This window comes from Triplophysa dalaica, chromosome 19 (genome assembly GCF_015846415.1).
Source record: "Triplophysa dalaica isolate WHDGS20190420 chromosome 19, ASM1584641v1, whole genome shotgun sequence".
Lineage (NCBI taxonomy): Eukaryota > Metazoa > Chordata > Actinopteri > Cypriniformes > Nemacheilidae > Triplophysa > Triplophysa dalaica.
The window spans coordinates 3,166,955-3,189,523 of NC_079560.1; the positions used below are offsets into that span (position 1 = coordinate 3,166,955).

A 22,569-nucleotide genomic window follows, 5' to 3' on the forward strand; every position below is an offset into this window, starting at 1 on the left:
CTTATCGTTAATATGTTTTTCCTGAAACATTCTTAGTTAAGTATACCGTCTGTAAGTCATACGTTCGGAAGGTTGGTCTGGAACGCTCTTAGCTTATCACTGTTAAGAGTTCACCCGCGTGTGGCCACTCATGGCAAAAATTTGCTATCTGGGATGCTAAAGTTTCATTATTTACTCAATAAGAGGACAGTATGCGGAACACAGAATCAACAGCTTTCTATAATTATGCAGCATAAATTGTAGCCAGGTTTTCACGGATTAAATGCACTAAAATGCTCCGCGGATGGCGCCTTCTTTGATTTAGCCAAAACACTTGCCGTATCGCAGTTCGACTAAACATTATGGCAGAATCTTTCTCTTCAAATATACTCAAAATTATTTCGGTTGCCAGCTGATGCACAGATACAATTATTTAAAAGCTAATGACCATCAATGTAAAAACAATTATAGTCCTTGCATGGAAACAGGTCAATATACTGGTATTTTTTACTTTAGAATTTTATTTGTATTGACTGCCATGAATCATCACTATAATAATAATGAAACTCAATACAAATTCTGTCAAACAGGAGCACAGAAAGGTGTTGGTTTTCGGATAAATCTGGGTCAGAATTTAAATGAACTGTTGTTTATATTTGGGTCAGTTCTGCTTTATTTGTTTTGATGTTTGACATGTGGCATAGCTTTGGCATGCCTGTGGCCCAAATCCGGCAAACAGGAGCGGACCGCACAAGTGCCATCATTCCACGCCATATGTGGGCCAAATGAGAAAAGTATGGGGAGTAAGGTGTGGGCCAGATGTGGGCTGCAAAAATTTGCTATCTGAGATCATAAAGTAATATAAATAAGGGGTTCCCGAACACTATAAAATCAAAGGTAGGCTATCTGATGGAACACCGTTTAAATAAAATATAGGGAAACAACACACATTCACTCCATTTGCATTTTAATTAATTGTCTTGAATGAATGAGTTTAATTTCAATATCAAAATACCTTATTGTATGGCATACTTTCCCTTGTTCCCCTTGATATTGTAAGTGTGATAAATTATGTTGATTATATTTTAATGGTTTGAAAAAAAGTGCTGTAAATGCGTCGCTTGTGCATCCAGTGTCCAAGCACAATAAACGTGTGAACTATACAAGTTATTGTTAGTTGCTGGAATAGACTTTTATTGCACCACAACCGCAAGTGCTTTTGTGTGACCGGCCGACCCAAAAGTTTGAGAACCTTTCATATTAATGACCATACTGCCAGTTGGTGTATAGCGGGTTGATACATTTGGTCCTGAGATTGCGGGTTTGCACACTCATTTCACAATTAAACAATATCCATTGATGGATTTAGTTTGCAGTTTGGTTTATTTTATATGTCCAAATGAAACTTCAACTATTTCTAAAGTGCTTATTTTATAAAGAACGCCACTTTAAAAACCAATAAAAAACTTTTGTTTTAATAAAACTATAACAATAGATGTTTATTGTTAATCTGTATTTAATTACAATAACATGCATAAATAAATTTTCATAAAAACACATTTTATAAAACATTTTTATGATTTGTGTGACATGTTAGTAAGCTTGATTTTCTTAAAATAAAAAATAAATAAAGACCATAATTACTTTTTGTCATAAATTATTAAGTTAACATTTTAAGATAAAGGAGATCATCTTAGTTTTCAAAGCAGTAATATTCATAACACCACCCAAAGTTCTTTAATTTTGCAATAATTTTACACAATTTGATTAATTATTGTCTCTATTTACTGAATTTATTGTGACATTAGTAACATATGTGTTATGTGACTCATATTTGATAAACAAGTCATTGTCAATGTTGTCAATGTGTAATAATAATAATTTTTAACTCAGTATTATTCAGTTACATCTGTGTGAAGATGACTGGGTGATTGTGAAGCCTTTTACCCTCCACTGAACCCATTTGACTGCTATAATACGAGCCACAAATGCCACAGAGAAAATATGAAAGTGACTTTAAAATGTATTCATTTACCAGATGATTTTATCCAGTGCAACTGCTCCTTAGAACTTAGAAAAAACACTTGCTCATTCTGTTTGTATTTTATTTTGTACTTATCACCATTAATCATGTTGTCACTTGCATACCACAGATGAATGCACAGATTAATATGATCATGACGGTCATGAAAGAGATATTATAGTTAACCAAAAGATTTCTGCATTCTGTAACAAGCTGATCAGTTTAGTTTTTCAAGGCAATAACATTCATATCAACAAACAAAACTCATTTATTTTTTTTGAATAAATAATTTTACACAATTTGATTAATTATTGACTCTATTAACTGCATTTACTGTGACCTTAGTAACATATTTTTTATGTGACACATATTTGATCAACAATTCACACATGCGTGGATGATATATTTGTTGTTGTTTTTCTCCTTCTCAAACCAGATCTGCTATCTGCAATGAGACGACCCATAGTAGTACAGCAGCGGATCCAGAAAGGCTCTCTCTCGCTCACAGCAACAGGACAGGCAGCAGGGCTATTGGACAGAGAACAGCGCTGAAGTCACAGGCATGACTGTGACTTCAGCTGAGAGTTTCAGCCTTTGTCTCCTGAGTTCTTCCAGTTCTGCACCCGGTTGCAAAGTAGTAAAAGCCAATGTAAAATATTAATGAAACTAGAAAAAAATCTGTTGTTTGGAATTCTGTGTTTATTTACTTACAATTACATTCATAAATACAGTTTATGATATTTTATGAATTATACATTTTATGATTTATGTTAAGCTAAGTTTTATCTTAAGAGCTACATATGATGTGCTGCCCTCACCAGCAAATCTTCATGTTTGATATGGGCAGGATCCAGCCTGCCACTTATGTGCATCTCCAGCAAACCTCAAACATATTCTTGAGGGTTGTAAGAAGAGCTTGGCACAGGGGAGATTCACTTGGCGCCACAATCAAGTACTAAAGTGCCTGGTTGCAGCAGTAGAGACCAAGAGAGTGGCAGCAAATGCCATACCCCAAACGGCAAGACTAACTCACCCTTTATTCGGGAGGGGCAGAAACCGCGGGCCAAGCCATTAACCCCAGATTCAGTTCTGCTGAGAATAGCCAGGACGGGAAATGAGAGTTGATTTAAACCACAGGCTTACTTTCCCCTTGGAAATCGCAGCGACCAACCTGCGGCCGGACATGGTTCTGCGGTCCAGCTCCAGTAGGACAGTCCTTATAGTTGAGTTGACTTTACCTTGGGAAGAGGCCAATAAAGAAGCATTTGAAAGAAATAATCTCCGGTATGTCAATTTGCCAACAAAGGCCAAAGATTTGGGATGGACAGTGAAAGTGTTCCAGGTGGAAGTGGGATGCAGGGGCTTTGTAATGCGATAGACACCCTGGTCTGGGCCTCCCTTGGCTGAGGGTGTCTTGTGATAAAAGGGCTGAAACAACCAATGAGGCTGAGGTGCACAAGTGACGATGTGACGCATTAATGGGAACCATACAAAGGCCATTATCAGCAGTACCTCACCAAAAGGCATCTTTCACTCAGGATAATGTGATGAAACCGAGATACACAACTCACGTGATGTCTCTGATAATGGCAAGGAAAGGTAAGTATACTATTTAATTCTATAATCATTTATGCCCAAACACAGAGGATGACTAGCAGACGAACCAGTGAATCCTCAGACTTCCTTTCCTTTATTCATATTCTTGACTGCTTCCCCCTGCATAAGGTGTGCGGAATATACTATTGAGCATATATGTCCTACTGTTAGTGAACTTGTTTTTTTTATTAAGACAATATATGTTTAGTAATCACTTAAGTTAACACCCAAGTTCACACTTTAAGTGCTTGATTTCTTTATTGCTCTATTTGTTTTTCTCCACTTTAACACAGACCTGATCTGCTGTCTGCACTGAGAAAAATAGAGTAAGGAGAAGATAGAAAACAGGCACACATACTTCAGATCTGTGGGGTCGTCGTGGTTCAAGATGTCGAGGCAGGTGATGCCCACATGCTTGACATTAAAGGTTTGTGGTATGGAAAGAAGTGGCACCGTACCAACAAGTGCCAACAACCAGACCAGCGCACACACGTACACAGAATTCCTCTTGCTCCGCCAGGTCAGAGAGGCGACGGGGAACACCACGGCCATCAGTCGGTCCACACTCATCTAGATCCTATAACGTTTGTGAAACATGTTTAATATTAAAATACAGTATTTACATGTACAATAATATAGCTAACTATAACAAAATAAACAATATGTTATCATTTCTATAATATACTACTGTACGACAGTATTTTTAGTTGAAAAAAAATATTGTAATTGTATCTGCATAGCAATCAAATAACTCTCCTTTAGCATATATTTTAGTTGTGTGTTTGGCTTCCATCATCCAATCAGATGCCACAATTTCAAATTTGCCGCAACTTGCGTCGTGCCGCTGTGAGTGAAGGTACTAGTGTAGTAGTGTACACGCGCAGAACTCTGACTCCTCCCACCAAGTTTCCAAATAAGGTTATGGTTCCGACCAGATACGTCGTATTGAGAACACCGATACTTGAATATTGAATCAATGTTTTATTTCCGACGTAAAGCGTTCAGATGTACCAACAAAATAGCGAACGTTGATTCAACATAGAAATTTATTGATGACCGATAACATATTTTGTTGACCTAAGGACAACATTTTTATAAATAAAACCTAAACCCACACCGACCCCCAACCCTACCCATAACTTACCCCTAAAACCAGAGGGAAATGATAAGTGAAAAACAATGGGGTAGAGGCACCTAATCCTGATTGGAAGAATACAATTTAAATCAACTGTAAACTTATTTCTGAAATCTGATTTGTTAATTTAAAGGTTTACCCAGGGTCAACATGATGTTGTCCTAAGGATATCAACCACTTGGCAAAAATGGGAGAGCCACATCACGAAATAGTACATTAAAAGAGGCACAAATCTTACTTGGACTTGACAGGCTCACTTGGATGAACAGAAGCACAGCAAGTTTCCAGATCAGTCTGCGTGTCATGCCGAATATTTCCGCCGAAACAAAACGTGGCGTTGACTCAGTTACCAATGTCAACAAAATCAGCTTTTTTATAAAGATATGGTGAGGAGCACTTGTGAGTCACCTGACTTCACCTGTTGAGAAACGCCTTTCACCTCCGCAAAAGAGACGTGAACATAAAACATCACTTAAGGTAAAAGAGAAACAGTAGCTCAAAGAGCTTGTTTAGGATTTAAATCAGAAAAACTAAACTTTTACAACGAGATCAAGCACATCAGTTCTTGCTGAAGTATTTCTCTATTCTGATTGAATGACACTGAGTTACAGAGGGAAAGCTGGCTTTGATGCATAATGTACAAATGCAGTGCTTGCCAATTGTCACTTCATTTTCAAATGCAATATTGATATTATTTTCCCAAGAACACTACTTCTATTGAGTTTGCAGTCCTTTTTGTATATTTACATGTCTAATGAAAGCAGAAACGAAAAGCAGTCTCATATGAACCCATTATAGCTGTAAATGAGTGTGATACTGCTTTACTCTCATTAGCTCAGTCATTGCAGTAGCCTTCACTATACCAGTTTCTTGGATGTTTCTAACTATAATTCTTTCATTTGATTTCATTTTTGACATCAATGGACTTTTATCCTCTGTTGAGCTCATTTGGTTGTCATTATAATACATACCAATAAAGCTCACTTTAAGATTTAGTCATTTCCCAGATGCATCAATAAAGACCAGAGCGTATCAACTTATACATATTTATATTTATGCATTTGGCAGGCGCTTTTATCCAAAGCAACTTACGCTGCATTATCCTATACATTTGTTTTCTAAGTATGTGCAATTCCCTGGAATGGAACCCACAACCTCGCATTGTTTACACAATGCTCTTACCACTGAGCTACAGGGAAGCTACATATTGTACACCAGCTTAGAATGAGACATGGATGAATGTTTTTTTATTATGGCTGTGTGAATTTTTTATTCATTGCATAATTTCCTGACCACGACCACTTGAGTAGCACATCAAGGCCGATAAAAGAATTAAAATATTCAGCAGGCTTGAGATGATCACATTCTCTGCTTTGTTTTGCATCAGTGGGAACAGCACTGTAATATTAGATATGTACACTGCAAATACTTTTATACTTTCTGAGCATATTTTTTTACATGAATAGCTTTTATGCCCTTACACAATCATTTTTAAATATAAAACATACACAACTCCTTATTAACTTCTATATCCTTATTGGTTAAAGCATAGCCATGCTGTTACTCAGAACAACAGCACAGTGATATGGTTTAAATATACCGTATATGTAGGGATGCACCGCCGATAACCGATAATTCTTTAATAGCCGATAACCGATACATTGGCCGATAAACAGTATCTGAAACTGCTTTTATTTGAAAACATTGACTGCAGAAAACAAGGTAACCATCAGTTGTCTCTTTTGTACCAAGCCTACTTTACACTACTTAAAGATTCTTTAACCTTCAAACTTTTTGGTATGTTTTTTATTTAATAAACAAATTATAGATGTTTTACCAAAGCAACCGAGAACATTTTTCTTAATAGCCACATGTCTAACAGGTCTCAAGACAGAAAGCATTCAGACAGCGATCTGATTCAAACAATATGCGTTTGTTCCTATGATAACACATTCATAATTACTGTATATGCATACTGTACCTACATCAACAATGTTTTGCTAATAGCAGTAAGCGGATGATCAAGATAGTACTGTACTGTATTTTAACTGTGAGCAGCGTCAGCTGAAGACCTTTAATCAGAGGAAATTATTAATGATTTATTGGCTATAATATATCGGCCTAAATTTTGTTATATACCGATACCGATTTGTCCAATAATTTTACGGTGCATCCCTAAGTATATGTTTAAATGTAAGTAATCAAAAAGCATATTTACTTGACAAGTATTATTTGAGGCAATATTAAAAATATATATATATATCAGAAAACATTGCAAGAGCTCCAATGGCTCGAGTCAACAGCAACAACAGTAAAGATCATTTACACACTTAAGTTTCCTGGTGTTTTTCTGTTGATTTACTTTTTTAATGAACCACCTACATAGCCCGATGGGAAAGAAAGCATTCGTTTTATGACAAAAAATGCCTGGAAAGAATGAATCATTCAGACATTTTTATTATGCTTTAATGTTGCTTAAAGTAGGCTGAAGACAGTTACATGTAATGATTTTTGTCTTTGATTTGAATCTTTTTGTCTTTTTGATTTTGAAATATTAGCCGGGTTATACAATTTAACAGCAAATCTGACATATTTCAGCATAATGACTAAATACATTTTAGCTTTTTTATATACCTGGTTCCCTTTCTGTCGGTGTCTCGACGTTGTGTCGTACCTATAGATGGGGTTCCTATGGAAAAGGGCACGGCACTAGGCGTGTCAGACGTGAGCGCTACCGCGAAATTGTGGCATGTTCTGTCCTTCATGCCAAAACCCGTGCCGGCAGCTGCAGCAGTCAAGAGAGGCTCTCAGGCTCCTCAGCCAAAAGGTGAATGAATGCAGCACACCATCTCCCTTTTATACCCGGATTTCCGTTGCTGGAGTCCGGCATGCAAATTTCATTGGACTTTTCGAACTCTAGTCGAAGTTGATATGTTCTCAAGACAAACCCCATCTGTCGGTATGACACAACGTCTCGTTCCCTCCATAAGGGAACTGAGGTGACATTCTTAACCGAGACGTTTTACAGTGTCCAGACAAAATATGACATACAATGACAGTTGACTATAATATTTTTATATCACAATTGAAAGAATTCAATTGTGCACTATATACTGTACGTGTTTTTGATAGCATGAAACGAGAGAGCATCCATTAAAATGAGGAGTATGTATAGGCTACTGTATGCTAAAATGAATGCTGAATATAATACAAACCACTTATTTCACATGCTAACGTGAGCCTGAGTGCTTGATATTGTTGATTCTCTTTTTTTTCTTCTCCTTCTCAACACAGACCTGATCTGCTGTCTGCACTGAGACGACCCGTAGTAGTACAGCAGAGGGTCTAGAAAAACACTTGAGCTGCCCGCACACAGAGCTAACATGTAAGTCATATATGACGTGTTTCCCTCCCCGCCGACACCTCCTGTGGCCAGAAGAACACAGTGATACAACAGGATTCCATTGGGCGGTGCAAAACAAACTACAAACTCTATCAGCACGGCGATGATCATGATCACAGCTCTCCTTCGTCTATCCAAGGTTGATGATGATGAGGTTGCTAAGTGACCAGAGCTACTGAGAGAGTTTAAAATGGTGGAGTAACACGCCAAAGTGACGACCAGTGGCAGAAAGAAGAAGAGGATGGAGAGGATGGAGAACATGTTCACGTATTTCTGATCTGCGGGGTCGTCGTAGAGCAAGACGTCATGGCAGGTGATGCCCACGTGCCTGACGTTGAAGGTTTGTGTTATGGAAAGAAGTGGGATCGTAACAGCGATTGCAAGCACCCAGACCAACACACACACGTACACAGAATTCCTTTTGCTCCGCCAGATCAGAGAGGCGACGGGAAACACCACGGCCACCAGTCGGTCCACACTCATGCACATCATCAGCAGTATGGAGCAGTACATGTAGCAGTAGAACGCAGAGGTCAGCACACGACACGCCGCCTCACCAAACACCCAATGAGATCCGTTCAGGTGATAGTGGATCTTGAGAGGCAGCAGCAGGGTTAAGAGCAGATCCACACACGCCAGGTTTGACATGAAGATCACAGCCGGTTTCTTTTCTTTAATCTTACATGTGAACGTCAGCAGGGCTAAAGTGTTTAGAGGCAAACTAATGATGAAGAGGAAGATGTAGAAAGAGGGCATGACACGTGTGACCAGCGAGCCTTTGAGGAAAAGCACAGCATCATCTGAGATGCTGAGGGCATCATTGGATAGTTTATCTGAGGTCAGATCAGTGCTGTTATACAGATTTGAAGTGCAGTTGGCTGTAAACAAACAACAATGCAACCCATGTAAAGCTTGTATGATAATTTCAGTGAAACATTAAAAAAATCAGTGTTTGACTTTCTGTCTTTTTTCTCTTTTCCACACAAAACTATCATATATATACTGTAGCCTAAAATACTGATTACATTGCATAAGACATATGGACTACACTTTCATTTAACTTTCTGCTTTTTATTTTGTCTATTGCTATCACAAATACTACTAAGGTATGAGTAGAGTTACCTTCGCGTTCTAGATTCTTGACATAATAAGGTGATTCCTGGTTCAGAGATATTCCGGGAACTATAAAAAAATGAATAGCATTTTATTTACAAAACATTCTGCATGCTCAAGATTAGAAGTTTAAGATTATAAATATACAGAAATGCATTTACAAAAGACTGTAAGAAAATTCACTTTCTATTATTAGAAAGAAAATCAGAAATCAGAAAGAAGACAAACAAAGCACCCCACCCATGCAGCGTGAATCTGGATTAGTTCATCTTTTTACCACACTTGAAATCTCATTTACAGATTCAATAAATAATCTGATTTGCACAACTATCATAAAATGCAAGATAGTTTTCGATCCCATGAGTGGGTATGGCTTGCTTTCTTGGTTCCACAAAAGCCACTGTAGCTTTAAACTTATATTAAATATATTGCGTAAGTTATATAGGGTCCCTGTTTTGTCTGTCTGTGTTGATGATTTGTTTCGTGTGAGCTCATGGCCTGGTGTGACCCCGCCCTCTCGTTACCTCATTATCGTTTCACTCTTCTCACCTCATTTTGATCATAGTTTTCTTTCTCTCCCCTCCTGTTACACATTGTGTTATTTTTTCTTCCCTGTGCTTCTCTTGTCCTGTGTCAGACCGTTTTAGATGTTTTCTCTTATGTCACCAATCTTGTTGAATAATTTCTGCCTTGTACTGTCAACCTTAGTTCTAGTCCTGTTCCTCATTACTGTTTTCATATTACCCTTATTCTAGTTTTTAGTTTTGTGTTTCCCTAAGGCTCGTCACTAGTCCCCTGTGCCCTTAGCCTCTGTTTGTAGTTCCCTGCTCTGCCCCGTTGGTCCTCTCCCTGTGGATTATCCTTCCCCTGTCGGTCAAGTTCTCCCCCAAGGGAGCCTACAACGGGTCAAGTCCTCTCCCAAGGATTATCTACCACCATCGGGGTCACCAAGTACTGCTTTTGTGTTTAAATAAAGCTCTCTGTTACCCCTGCACTTGATTCCACACTCCCTTCATGACTTCACAGCTTGTCTGTTGTTATTTATAATATTACAAACCGTACACTTACCCTGGTTTTCTCGAGATAATTTGGGCCGATTCTTGATTTTTACATAATGATTCTTTCCAGCAATACTGCCTGAAGAGAAATATTTATATTAACTGTAGATCACCTTCAGTGAAAGTTTACACAACTACATTTAATTCATGCATTTGATCCACAGATTTACATGTATATTTTGCAATCCATAGCGATAGTGATGCATAATCAACATATAGAGACACATGATATACCAGAATATATTCTTGACAATCTTAACTTTCAAGCCATAAGCATTACAGCATCCTAAATTGCAATGACAAGATATTACCCGAGGGTTGAAGGCTGGGCTGGTTGTTTCCTATGAGCTCTGGAGCTTTTCCAAGCTTATTCTTATATGGAGGATCCTTTTTCTCCCCAACAGTTTCCGTTCTGTCAGCAAAACTGTCTTGGTCACGACCTGTTACCAGACATAGATTGCCACAATAACATCAGCGAATGTTTTCATGACACTATCAAACAAGACAAACAAAAAAACAGATCCACTCGTAAAACGTGAATCTCTATCAGTTTATCTCTCACACTGGAAGTCCCACTTTAAGATTTTATCAAGGACCTAAACTACTTATATTTTTAATTTATTTTTGTACTCATGTCTAACAATAGCGGAATTTGGTACTGGGTTTTTAACCATTGCTAAAGCACACAAATTAATTTACAAATCACACAGAGACAAATTAGCTAAATGAGTTATATGGACTGCTTTTGCTTTATTTAATGTGTCAGGGTCCCTGTCTAGTCTGTCTGGTCCTCTCCCTGTGGATTATCCTTCCCCTGTCGGTCAAGTTCTCCCCCAAGGGAGCCTACAACGGGTCAAGTCCTCTCCCAAGGATTATCTACCACCATCGGGGTCACCAAGTACTGCTTTTGTGTTTAAATAAAGCTCTCTGTTACCCCTGCACTTGATTCCACACTCCCTTCATGACTTCACAGCTTGTCTGTTGTTATTTATAATATTACAAACCGTACACTTACCCTGGCGTTCTCGAGATAATTTGGGCCGATTCTTGTTGTTTACATACTGCTTCTTTCCATAAAAACCGCCTGAAGAGAAATAATTATATTAACTGTAGATCACCTTCAGTGAAAGTTTACACAACTACATTTATTTCATGCATTTGATCCACAGATTTACATTTATATTTTGCAATCCATAGCGATAGTGATGCATAATCAACATGTAGAGACACATGATATACGAGAATATATTTTTGACCATCTTTCAAGCCATAAGCATTACATCATCCACAACTGCAATGACAAGATATTACTTAGGAATGGGATGTAATCTGCATGGGGCTGGATGTTTCCTCTGAGCTCTGCTTCTTTTCCAAACTTATTCTGATATGGAGGATCCTTTTTCACTCCAACAGTTGCCGTTCTGTCAGCAAAACTGTCTTGGTCACGACCTGTTACCGGACATATTACCACATTTACATCAGCAAATGTTTTCATGACACTACTGTAAGAATGTAAACTTCTTATGTCCCCTTGTCTAAACAATATTCTACGGTTGAAGAGTCCAGTCGACGGAACACAGAGTTTCTGGATCCAGGAGACAAAGTTTGACACAGACACAAGTGCTTGTTCAATCAGAGTCCAAAGTTTATTGTATTGAGGACTAATACTAATAAGCTTGAAACAGGAGGTGTCATATAAAACCACCAGAGTGGAAAATCACCAGACTTTCTGTTTAGTCTTATTCCTCCTGAACAATCAGATGTGATCACATATTTAATATTACAATATCAAAACAATTGTCCCTAGACATCATTAGGAACCTTGAGATGGGGAACAACAGATACTTATATCAACATAAGACAGCATAAGACATGATACATATTTAACGAGGTTAAACAACAAGAAAGTAGGGAGCAAATATTATGAATAGAAGTGAATAATAAGATAAAAGAATGAATACATATGATGAATATTGTAATAAACACAGATGCAGTATCAGAAAAGGACAGGACAAAATCCAGATTCTCACAATGGCCACTTTCAGACCAACGGTCTTACAAGCAGTCCTGTGTCCCTTTAAATAACAAGGTGTTAATACAAAATCTTTAATAAAAGATAATAATAGCGCAATTTGTTATAGGGTTTTTAACCATTGCTAAAGCACACAAATTAATTTTTAAATGACACAGAGACAAATTAGCTAAATGTACCATCTATAAGTATTATTTTAAAGCATACTTATTGTTTTTGTGGTCTTTTAAAGACAAAAATAATCACCATTGGACACTGGCACATCCATGGATAGATAACCACTACCTGTAACCAAACAACACCATCAGGAAACGCTTTTATGACACCTAACAAACAAATCTGAGGCTATGATAAATCCACCCAAACCAGCAAACAAATCTCAATTAGTTTAACATATTTTTGTTATGTTCAGTTATTTTATTGATTAAACTTTATGATGTGTTACAGTCTGTAAACAAAATAAAATGTTAATATTAAACACATCGGTAAGCAAATAAATGTCTTGGCTCTTAAAGTTTCAAGATGAACTTACCGCTGTCTGCAGTGCATGTGTGCATAACAGCCACTAAAAGCAAGATAGTTTTCACCTCCATAAGTGACCCAGAGAAACAGCAACTTGATCAAACTTCAGTCTTCAAACAGACACTCTGTTTCGGAGTTCGGAATTATCTGTATGAAGATGATGGGATGAATTTGACATCATTAAACCTTTTAGCCCCCACTGAACCAATTTGCAGGCTATTATACAAGCCACAGATGCCACAAGAAAGGATGAAATAAACAAAAAGACATTAATTTGTTTACCGGATGCCTTTTATTCAATGCAACTTATGGTAAAAGCTTCAGTCTTGAAGAAAATGATACATTCATTTCATGGGTTTGTATTTTGATGTATGTTTGTCACCATTAACCATGTTGTCACTTGCAGACCACAGAAGAAATAACTGATACAAATTAAATTTACTCAATAGTCAGAATATGACTGTTGGTTTAGTAACTAACACTATTACCATTAATGAAAATATTTTTGTAATTATAATATAAAATAAAGGGTAAACATCAATGAAATAAAAATGTTGCCATGGAAATAAAATCAGGAACTTGAGGAACTGAGCTGAGGAACTAAACTTGTTAACTAAAAATAAAAAAACAAACAGTATTTATACATTGTAATATGCAAAATAAAGTTAATATGAATACAAATCCAGACAAACAAAATTTCATAATTTTATCATATTTATTTGTATTTATTGAGTTACATATTATGATGAAGCAGATGAGTCAAGAGATTAATAATTATGTAATCACACAAAGCTTTAATTTTGATGAAAAAGTAATGAAATGTTTTACACACTTTGATTAGTCTTTCGGATTTATTTTAAAGAGAGGAAGCATGCACTGACATGAAAACATACTGGTGCTGAAAATACAAACAAGGTCAACAATTCACATTTTAAGTGCTTTATGTCTTTGTTGATCTTTCAGTTTTCTCCACCTCAAAACAAAGAGTGCAAAAGAGGGCATGGCATGAGTGACCAGTGAGCCTTTGAGGAAAAGCACAGCATCATTTGCGATGGAGAATGTTTGGTTGCATACTGCACTCAGATCAGTGGTGTTATCTGGATGTGCAGGGGAGAGTATTTTACTTATAACAAGACGTTTTTTAACTGCAAACAAACACAACATCAGCATAACACTCATGATTTTTGTTGCAGACTCCTCTCAGAAATAACATTACTCTAATCCTTTTTTATACATTGCTTTCGATACAAGAAAACCTCATGAGGACCAAAGGGTAAAGATTTTCTGTGAATAAATTCTGTTGCTCCCACACAGCTACAGTATAACTGTATGAACTTTATAGAACATCATCTTTACTGTAATGTTGCTTTTGTGATACTTGTCTGTCAATGTGAAGCTTGACAGTTAATGTTAACAGAAAGGGGATTAAATTGTATGTTCTTTAATGCAATTATGTTTTTAATTTAATCAATGTCTTTCAATCAATGGACAATTGTTTAATTAAATTAAAAAGTTTAATTTTGATTTGAGAAAACAAATAATTTTAAATATTATTTCTTAAATAAAAAGAAAATGTTTTCATTAAATCTAATGTATATCTTTTTGTTTGGAACGAAAATAACTTAAATTAATGTATATGTATTGACTTCAACAAGAAGTCAATGCCAATTCTAGAGATCCTATATTGCACAGTGTTGGAAACCTGTAAGACTTGCTCTAACAGCAACATTACACACTAACGAAAGGTTGAAAAATGTGATCGCGGGGAATGTGCTTTTTAAAGCAGCAATACTGGAGAGAAATCTTATGATTAACGTCAGATCATAGGTGTTAAGAGTACCTGAAATCTAAACTTGAGTAAAAGTAAGAGTCAAAAATACTTGATTGTTTAGTAAAATAATTAAAAACAGTTGATTGTTATTCTGTATTTAATTACAACCCATGACCTTGACATTGCTAGTGCCATGCTCTAACCACTGATCTACAGGAAAGCAATTATAGCCTATAATGGACTATATTTGGTAACATTTTAAGATATATGTAAATAAATTAATATTAGAAAATTTAGTTAACATTTTATGACAAAGCTGATCGTTTTTCAAGACAAAGACATTCATATCATAACACAAAGTTATTTTATTATGTTGAATAATGTTTACTCTTTGATTCATTATTTACTCGATTTACTGTGTTTACTGTAACATTAGTAACATATTATTTTTTAATATGACGCATATTTGATAAACAAATCACATTTTATGTGGATGATATGTTTGATGCCTTTTTTGTTCTTCTCCACCTCAACACAGACCTGATCTGCTGTTTGCACTGAAACGACCCATAGTAGTACAGCAGAGGGTCCGGAAAAACACTTGAACAGCCCGCACACAGAGCTAACATGTAAGTCATATATGACGTGTTTCCCTCCCTGCCGACACCTCCTGTGGCCAGAAGAACACAGTGATACAACAGGATAACATTGGTCAGTGCAAAGCAGACCACAAACTCTATCAGCACGGCAATAAACATGATCACAGCTCTCCTTCGTTGATCTGAAGTTGATGATGATGATTTTGCTAAGCGACCAGACTTACTCAGAGAGTTTATAATGGTGGAGTAACACGCCAAAGTGACGACCAGTGGCAGAAAGAAGAAGAGGATGGAGAGGATGGAGAACATGTTCACGTATTTCTGATCTACAGCGTCGTAGAGCGAGACATCATGGCAGTTGATGCCCACGTGCTTGACGTTGAAGGTTTGCGTTATTGAAAGACGTGGGATCGTACCAGCGATTGCCAGCAACCAGACCAGCGCACACACATACACAGAATTCTTCACACTCCGCCAGGTCAGAGAGGCAAAGGGAAACAACAGTGCCATCAGTCTATCCACACTCATGCACATCATCAGCAGTATGGAGCAGTACATGTAGCAGTAGAAAGCAGAGGTCAGCATACGACACGCCGCCTCACCAAACACCCAATGAGATCCGTTCAGGTGATAGTGGATCTTCAGAGGCAGCAGCAGGGTGAAGAGCAGATCCACACACGCCAGGTTTGACATGAAGATCACAGCCGGTTTCTTTTCTTTAATCTTACATGTGAACGTCATCAGGGCTAAAGTGTTTAGAGGCAAACTAATGATGAAGAGGAAGATGTAGAAAGAGGGCATGACACGTGTGACCAGCGAGCCTTTGAGGAAAAGCACAGCATCCTCTGAGAACATCATCTGTTCTGCGGTCATATCAGTGCTGTTATACAGATGTGAAGTAATGTTGACTGCAAACAAACAACAATACAACATCAGTTAAAGCTCTTATGATAACATCAGTGACAGTGTATGACTTACTGTCCTTTTCCATACAAAACTATCATACACAGTACTGTAGGCTAAAATACTGAACATATCGCACAAGTCATATGAACTACACTTTTATTTAACTTCATGCTTTTTAGTTTGTCTATTGCTATCAGAAATATTACTAAGGTATGAGAACAGGTACCTTCGCGTTCTAGATCTGTGACAGCAGGCAATGCCTGGTCCAGAGATATTCCAGGGACTATAGAAAAATGCTCAAGATTTCAAGTTTAAGATGATAAATACACAGAAATCCATTTACACAAAAAGACTGTGAGCAAAATCCACTTTCAACTATTATGATTATACTATCAAAACACAGCTGAGGGTCTGACAATTCAAAAACAAGAGAAACAAAGCACCCCGCCCATGCAGCATGAATCTGGATTATATTATCTTTTTAACTAAACTGGAAATCTCACTTTAAGATTGGATAAATGACCTGTTTTGTACTGATTTAACATTGCACAAGTTTAAACGATTATCACACTCATCCGGCATGAACCTGAATCAGTTTATCTCTCACACTGGAGGATCCCTCTTTAAGATTTTATCAAGTACCTAAACTATTGCTTGAACTGAACACATGTCTAGCAAGAGCCTTTTCATGAGGAACAAATGGTAAAGATTTTTCACACACAGCTAGAGTATAACTGTATTGACTTTATGGAACATCATCTTTATAAACAAGTCATATATGGTCCACTGTAATGTTGCTTTTGGAATACTTGTCCGTCAATGTGAAGCTTGACAGTTAATCCTAATGTGTGGAGTAATTGATTGTGTAATTGAATGTAATTGATGATTTCAGAGAAGATGAATGAATATATCTTATGTTGAAAATACAAATATATAACCTATTAAATGTTTTTAGTTACCTCTGCATTCTAAAAATGAAGAACAGTTGTGTTCCAACCACGCCATCTGGTCGTTCACCCACCTTTGTAGTTTAAATCTTTCCGTTTCTTTCACCACTTCAAGCACACCTAAAAGCAAATGGTGTACCTCATTCATTCATTCATTAATACAGTCCTTCATGCACATTTTGATCACACAGAGACCATCTCAGTGACTAAAAATGTCGTGCTTTAATTGAGGATCTTGTATGTAAAGAGGCTGCATTAATTCATATGGATGTTTATTGATTTCAGGAGAGTAAACCTGTGGGTTTTTATTTAAACTGTACCATTTTCTTTTAAGAGTCTGACAATCTTACAATTGTCCTTTCACCATGACATCTCACACTCATCATTCAAGCACTGACGGGGAGTGAGATTATGATATTTTTTATTATTTCTGTTGTTTCATTCCTTTATTTATTCATTAACTGATTAATTTGTTTGATTATTGGTACATTTATCTTTTTATCAATTGTAACTTAAGTCATTTACACATTAAAGCACATTAGTAAATCCACTGTTGGCTGAGTGGAAAGTCTTCCTCGCTCTCAAGATCTTTTTGCTGCCACGTTGCTTTTTTTTGCTTCCGTGGTGAATCATGATATCTTAGCTCCATTGATATTGGCTTGTTGTAGTTATGGTGCGAGCGCTCAACTCAATGTAAGTCTACCCAGAGTCGATAAAACTAACTCAAATCAGCTATTCTGGAACCAAAACCTTGAAGTTTCGTATCTCTGTGTTAAACAACTCAGAGTTCACATTTTAACTCACTGTAGGTTGAACCTCCTTATTGAAACGTTCCCTTGATGTTTCTGATCTGTAATACTGATGATGCTTCTTTTTAAATTTTAAACCGGATTCAGTGCGTCCTGTTACCAAACACTGTAATAACGTTACATATTTTGTAATGTTATGAGACCATTCGATAAAGACGAGCAGAACACACCTGAGGCTTAAATAATTCCAACCCAAGGTATTAGTCATAAAAAAATATACCATATACTGCACCTTCAATTTCCAATTCGTGATGTAAGGAAAAGTTGTTCTTCGCCTGGTCTGGAGGTCTAATGCCATTTTTTGGCTCCTCAGTCTGTGAAAACCGGCTCTCTGTAACCAAACATTCCAATGTATGATACAAAGCATCATCATTAAAAGCTCAAACACAGGACAGTAAAGTACATTTCTGTGTAGTTCCATTCCGATCTGGATCCAGTTTCTGAGGCTTGACATTGTTATGAAACAATACATGACCAATCCCTGAGATTCCAATGACGAATCACCACTTGGGATAGCAGATCATTGCCTTATATAGCCATTCTAAACACAGACGGTACAGTAACCTCTCAGAAATATTTATTAATGCACTCTGTATATGTAAGGATAAGTATGGCAATATTGCGATTCACTGTGGATTGTTCCATTGTGCGGATACAATTATTTTTCTAGTCTGGATTAAAGACACAATTAGAAAAACTGTATCAAATTGTATCAAACTGTATAATATGTAAACATTTAAGTTTTAGCCAGCAAGCGAAGCTGGTCTACATATTTGTAATATGAACCATTTGGATCTTCAACAACAAATAAAAAGGCTTTTACAACAAAAAAGTAAAAATGAAAATATTTCATGCCCATTGATGTACTTACCATTAAAGGTGACAGAGCATGTATACACAACAATAGTTGACAGTAAGATGACACTTGCCATGACTCAATCGTTGACCAGTTCTTCTAGACTCGTTCACTGAGCTTGCGTTTCTGAGTGGAAATGCGGAATGTGTTAGCGGTTATGTGGCTCTCCTGTATTTGCCAAGTTGATATCCCTAGGGCAGCATCATGTTGACCGTGGGACAACATTTATATCAACCAATCAGATTTCAGATATAAATTCACAGTTTATTTTAAATTTAATCTTCCAACCAGCATTATGTGCGTCTATCTAGACCATTGTTTTTTCACTTATCAATTCCCTTTGATTTTAGGGGGAAGATATATGGTTAATGTTCGGTTTTGATGTGGGTTAAGGTTTTATTTATACAAAATGTTGTCCTTGGGCCCGTTTCAATAAGGAAGTTCAACCAACACTGAGTTAAAATCTGAACTCTGAGTTGATTTACTCAGAGAATCGCTACTCTGAGTTTTCAGTTTCAGAGCAGCTGATTTGATTTAGTTCAATCAACCCTGAGTAAGTTCACTCTAGGTTACGCGCGTGCAGCATGGCGATGAAAAGCCATAATCAATTGAGTGAAGATAGCACGATTCACCATGGCAACGTCACATGACAAAAAGCGCTCTGTTCATTTCTAGCCAATCGAATTGAAGGTACTGTTACAAGCGTACAGTGAATATGAGCTCATATTTAGAAAAAAATGCAACACAGCCGCAGAAGCAAAAGAAAGAGAGTTGGCGTGGGAGAAAATTGCTTCACGTGTTAATGCGCAAGTTTGTCAATAACTTTTATATTTATCTTGTTGAAACTGTGAAAATGCGAATTATATTTAACTCTCTCGCTCTCATGTAGGTGCTTTCCTTCTGCAATAAAAAGATCTTAGCAGCAGCTGAATATGAAATATACGACGGTGTCGTAGAAAAAAAAAAAAGATTTCGAGAATAAAGTCGAAATGTTCCGAGAATAAAGTCGAAATATTTTGAGAAAAATCACAGAATTGCTAGAAACAATGGCTGTGGAGGATTTCGTTGAATCCTACTTTAGATTATGATTTAGCAATAAGGAAATTCTTTGTCTTTTGGCGCATCATCACGGAGTTATAATTAGTAAAAGAACACTGCAGCGATCATGTAGGAAACTGAATTTATTCAGAAGAAAAAATCTGACACGAACTACGAATTAACTCACTGATTCAGATGACGTGCTTAAACATAACTTCAACTCTTAAACTACAACATTCACAAAAATAAAATTACGACGAGTTTATTCTCGTAATATTTCGACTTTAATCTCGTAACATTTCGACTTTATTCTCGTAACATTTTGACTTTATTCTCGTAACATTTCGACTTTAATCTCGTAACATTTAGACTTTATTCTCGTAATATTTCGACTTTAATCTCGTAACATTTAGACTTTATTCTCGTAATATTTCGACTTTAATCTCGTAACATTTAGACTTTATTCTCGTAATATTTCGACTTTAATCTCGTAACATTTCGACTTTATTCTCGTAACATTTTGACTTTATTCTCGTAACATTTCGACTTTAATCTCGTAACATTTAGACTTTATTCTCGTAATATTTCGACTTTAATCTCGTAACATTTTGACTTTATTCTCGTAACATTTCGACTTTAATCTCGTAACATTTAGACTTTATTCTCGTAATATTTCGACTTTAATCTCGTAACATTTAGACTTTATTCTCGTAATATTTCGACTTTAATCTCGTAACATTTCGACTTTATTCTCGTAATATTTCGACTTTAATCTCGTAACATTTCGACTTTATTCTCGTAATATTTCGACTTTAATCTCGTAACATTTCGACTTTATTCTCGTAACATTTCGACTTTATTCTCGTAACATTTCGACTTTATTCTCGTAACATTTCGACTTTAATCTCGTAACATTTCGACTTTATTCTCGTAATATTTCGACTTTAATCTCGTAACATTTAGACTTTATTCTCGTAATATTTCGACTTTAATCTCGTAACATTTCGACTTTATTCTCGTAACATTTCGACTTTAATCTCGTAACATTTAGACTTTATTCTCGTAACATTTCGACTTTATTCTCGTAACATTTTGACTTTATTCTCGTAACATTTCGACTTTATTCTCGTAACATTTAGACTTTATTCTCGTAATATTTCGACTTTAATCTCGTAACATTTAGACTTTATTCTCGTAATATTTCGACTTTAATCTCGTAACATTTAGACTTTATTCTCGTAATATTTCGACTTTCATCTCGTAACATTTCGACTTTATTCTCGTAATATTTCGACTTTAATCTCGTAACATTTCGACTTTATTCTCGTAACATTTCGACTTTATTCTCGTAACATTTTGACTTTATTCTCGTAACATTTCGACTTTAATCTCGTAACATTTAGACTTTATTCTCGTAATATTTCGACTTTAATCTCGTAACATTTAGACTTTATTCTCGTAATATTTCGACTTTAATCTCGTAACATTTCGACTTTATTCTCGTAACATTTCGACTTTAATCTCGTAACATTTCGACTTTATTCTCGTAACATTTTGACTTTATTCTCGTAACATTTCGACTTTATTCTCGTAACATTTCGACTTTATTCTCGTAATCTTGAATTTATGTTATTTTTAACGTGGCACTAAAACGCCATGGTAGAAATACAATAATATCATTCATTCAGGAAAGTTTAAAGAAATAAAATGCTCTTGCTAGTAGGATGTCTGATTGGGAAATGTTAAATGTACTTCTTAAACTGGCCTTAAAAGTTAAGATAAAACGTCCAAACGGGGCCTCACAATTCTCTCCCGACATGAATATAATTCTCTGCGAATTAATGCAGCTTCCTCTTCTATGGGTTCCTGAATAAACGAACATGCTATTTTAAGTTCTGTGTGACTAAATAGAGCGCGATAAGGAACATGAATCAATAAACAAATGATGTATGTAATTTCAACACCGCTCGCGCTTCGAAAAGGAGGCGGAGATTGTAACAAACCCTGGGTTTGCGGAATAAAACCTGCTCCCGACCAGGTTAGGTTCACGGAGTAGGTTACTCTGGTTACTCACTCGGAGTATAAGATACCTCGATTTCTGAAATGGGCTTGACTTACTCCGCGGTCGCGGGTCTGACATACCTCGCGTTCTGAAACCAAAAACCCTGAGTATTCCGTTTTCTGGGGTTGACTTACTCTGAGTTTGCACTTACCCTGCTTTCTGAAACGGGCCCCTTAAGTGTCACAGTTGTTTTAAGTTTTGTTTGTTTTTTTCCTCCCATTGTTAATTTCATTATTAGTTCATTAGTTTTCACTTGTGTGTTGTTATTAGTTAATTGTTCCCTTGCCTGTTTTCACTTGTCTCATTATTAGTTTGTGTGTTCCTGCTACACATTACATTAAATCAACAAAACATGTTGTCCTGAGGACATCAACCATTTGGCAAAATCTGGCCGAGCCGTTGATATCACTGGACCCTAAATCTCCATTTGGATTGAACCGTGAGAAATTACTCTCTTCCCTATTTGGTCATGCTTCAACCCCCAGGCTGTTGTTTATGATCTTTTTTACATGTTATGTACTTTCTAAGCCAATATCCCCCCAAAAATAGCCCATAAGAAGATGCAAATCTTGTGATTTATGCTTTATTAACGTATATATTCATTTCAGTTGGTTTAACCGACAGTATAAAAGCTTATGAGGCTTTTGCAGCTAATAAGACTATTTGAAATGTCGTTGTAACTGAATTTTTTCTGATCTTCATTTAGGTTCAGGGAAGATA

The 22,569-nt window shown here is 36.5% G+C and overlaps 2 protein-coding genes across 4 annotated transcripts; both read right to left on the minus strand.

Annotated features, from left to right (window-relative positions):
- Nucleotides 1-7,956: 7,956 nt before the first annotated feature.
- Nucleotides 7,957-12,607, minus strand: LOC130408186 (proteinase-activated receptor 1-like). The gene is made up of 6 exons (XM_056731668.1): nt 12,586-12,607; nt 11,619-11,756; nt 11,323-11,391; nt 10,619-10,747; nt 10,318-10,386; nt 7,957-9,014 (listed from the first exon to the last, which is right to left on the minus strand). The coding sequence occupies exons 1-6, from the start codon at nt 12,605-12,607 to the stop codon at nt 7,957-7,959; spliced, it is 1,485 nt and encodes a 494-aa protein (XP_056587646.1).
- A 2,370-nt stretch (nt 12,608-14,977) lies between these two features.
- Nucleotides 14,978-18,897, minus strand: LOC130407391 (proteinase-activated receptor 1-like). 3 transcript variants are annotated; one of them, XM_056730182.1, is made up of 5 exons: nt 18,765-18,897; nt 18,126-18,224; nt 17,097-17,204; nt 16,364-16,420; nt 14,978-16,139 (listed from the first exon to the last, which is right to left on the minus strand). In XM_056730182.1, the coding sequence occupies exons 1-5, from the start codon at nt 18,823-18,825 to the stop codon at nt 15,118-15,120; spliced, it is 1,347 nt and encodes a 448-aa protein (XP_056586160.1). In that variant the 5' UTR covers nt 18,826-18,897; the 3' UTR covers nt 14,978-15,117. The 3 variants fall into 3 exon arrangements, with proteins under 3 accessions (XP_056586160.1, XP_056586161.1, XP_056586163.1); XM_056730183.1 differs by lacking the exon at nt 16,364-16,420; XM_056730185.1 differs by lacking the exons at nt 16,364-16,420; nt 17,097-17,204.
- Between the last annotated feature and the right edge of the window lie 3,672 nt (nt 18,898-22,569).

Excerpts from the sequence above, each read along its gene's own strand:
- LOC130408186 (XM_056731668.1), bottom strand. The coding sequence starts at position 12,607 with ATGGATGTGCCAGTGTCCAATG. Across the intron at positions 10,387-10,618 it reads GCCCAGCCTTCAACCCTCGG|GCAGTATTGCTGGAAAGAAT; the intron begins GTAATATCTTGT and ends ATTTCTCTTCAG. Across the intron at positions 9,015-10,317 it reads ATTATCTCGAGAAAACCAGG|CCAACTGCACTTCAAATCTG; the intron begins GTAAGTGTACGG and ends GTTTGTTTACAG.
- LOC130407391 (XM_056730182.1), bottom strand. The coding sequence starts at position 18,825 with ATGGCAAGTGTCATCTTACTGTCAACTATTGTTGTGTATACATGCTCT. Across the intron at positions 16,421-17,096 it reads TTCATTTTTAGAATGCAGAG|TCCCTGGAATATCTCTGGAC; the intron begins GTAACTAAAAAC and ends ATTTTTCTATAG. Across the intron at positions 16,140-16,363 it reads CACAGATCTAGAACGCGAAG|TCAACATTACTTCACATCTG; the intron begins GTACCTGTTCTC and ends GTTTGTTTGCAG.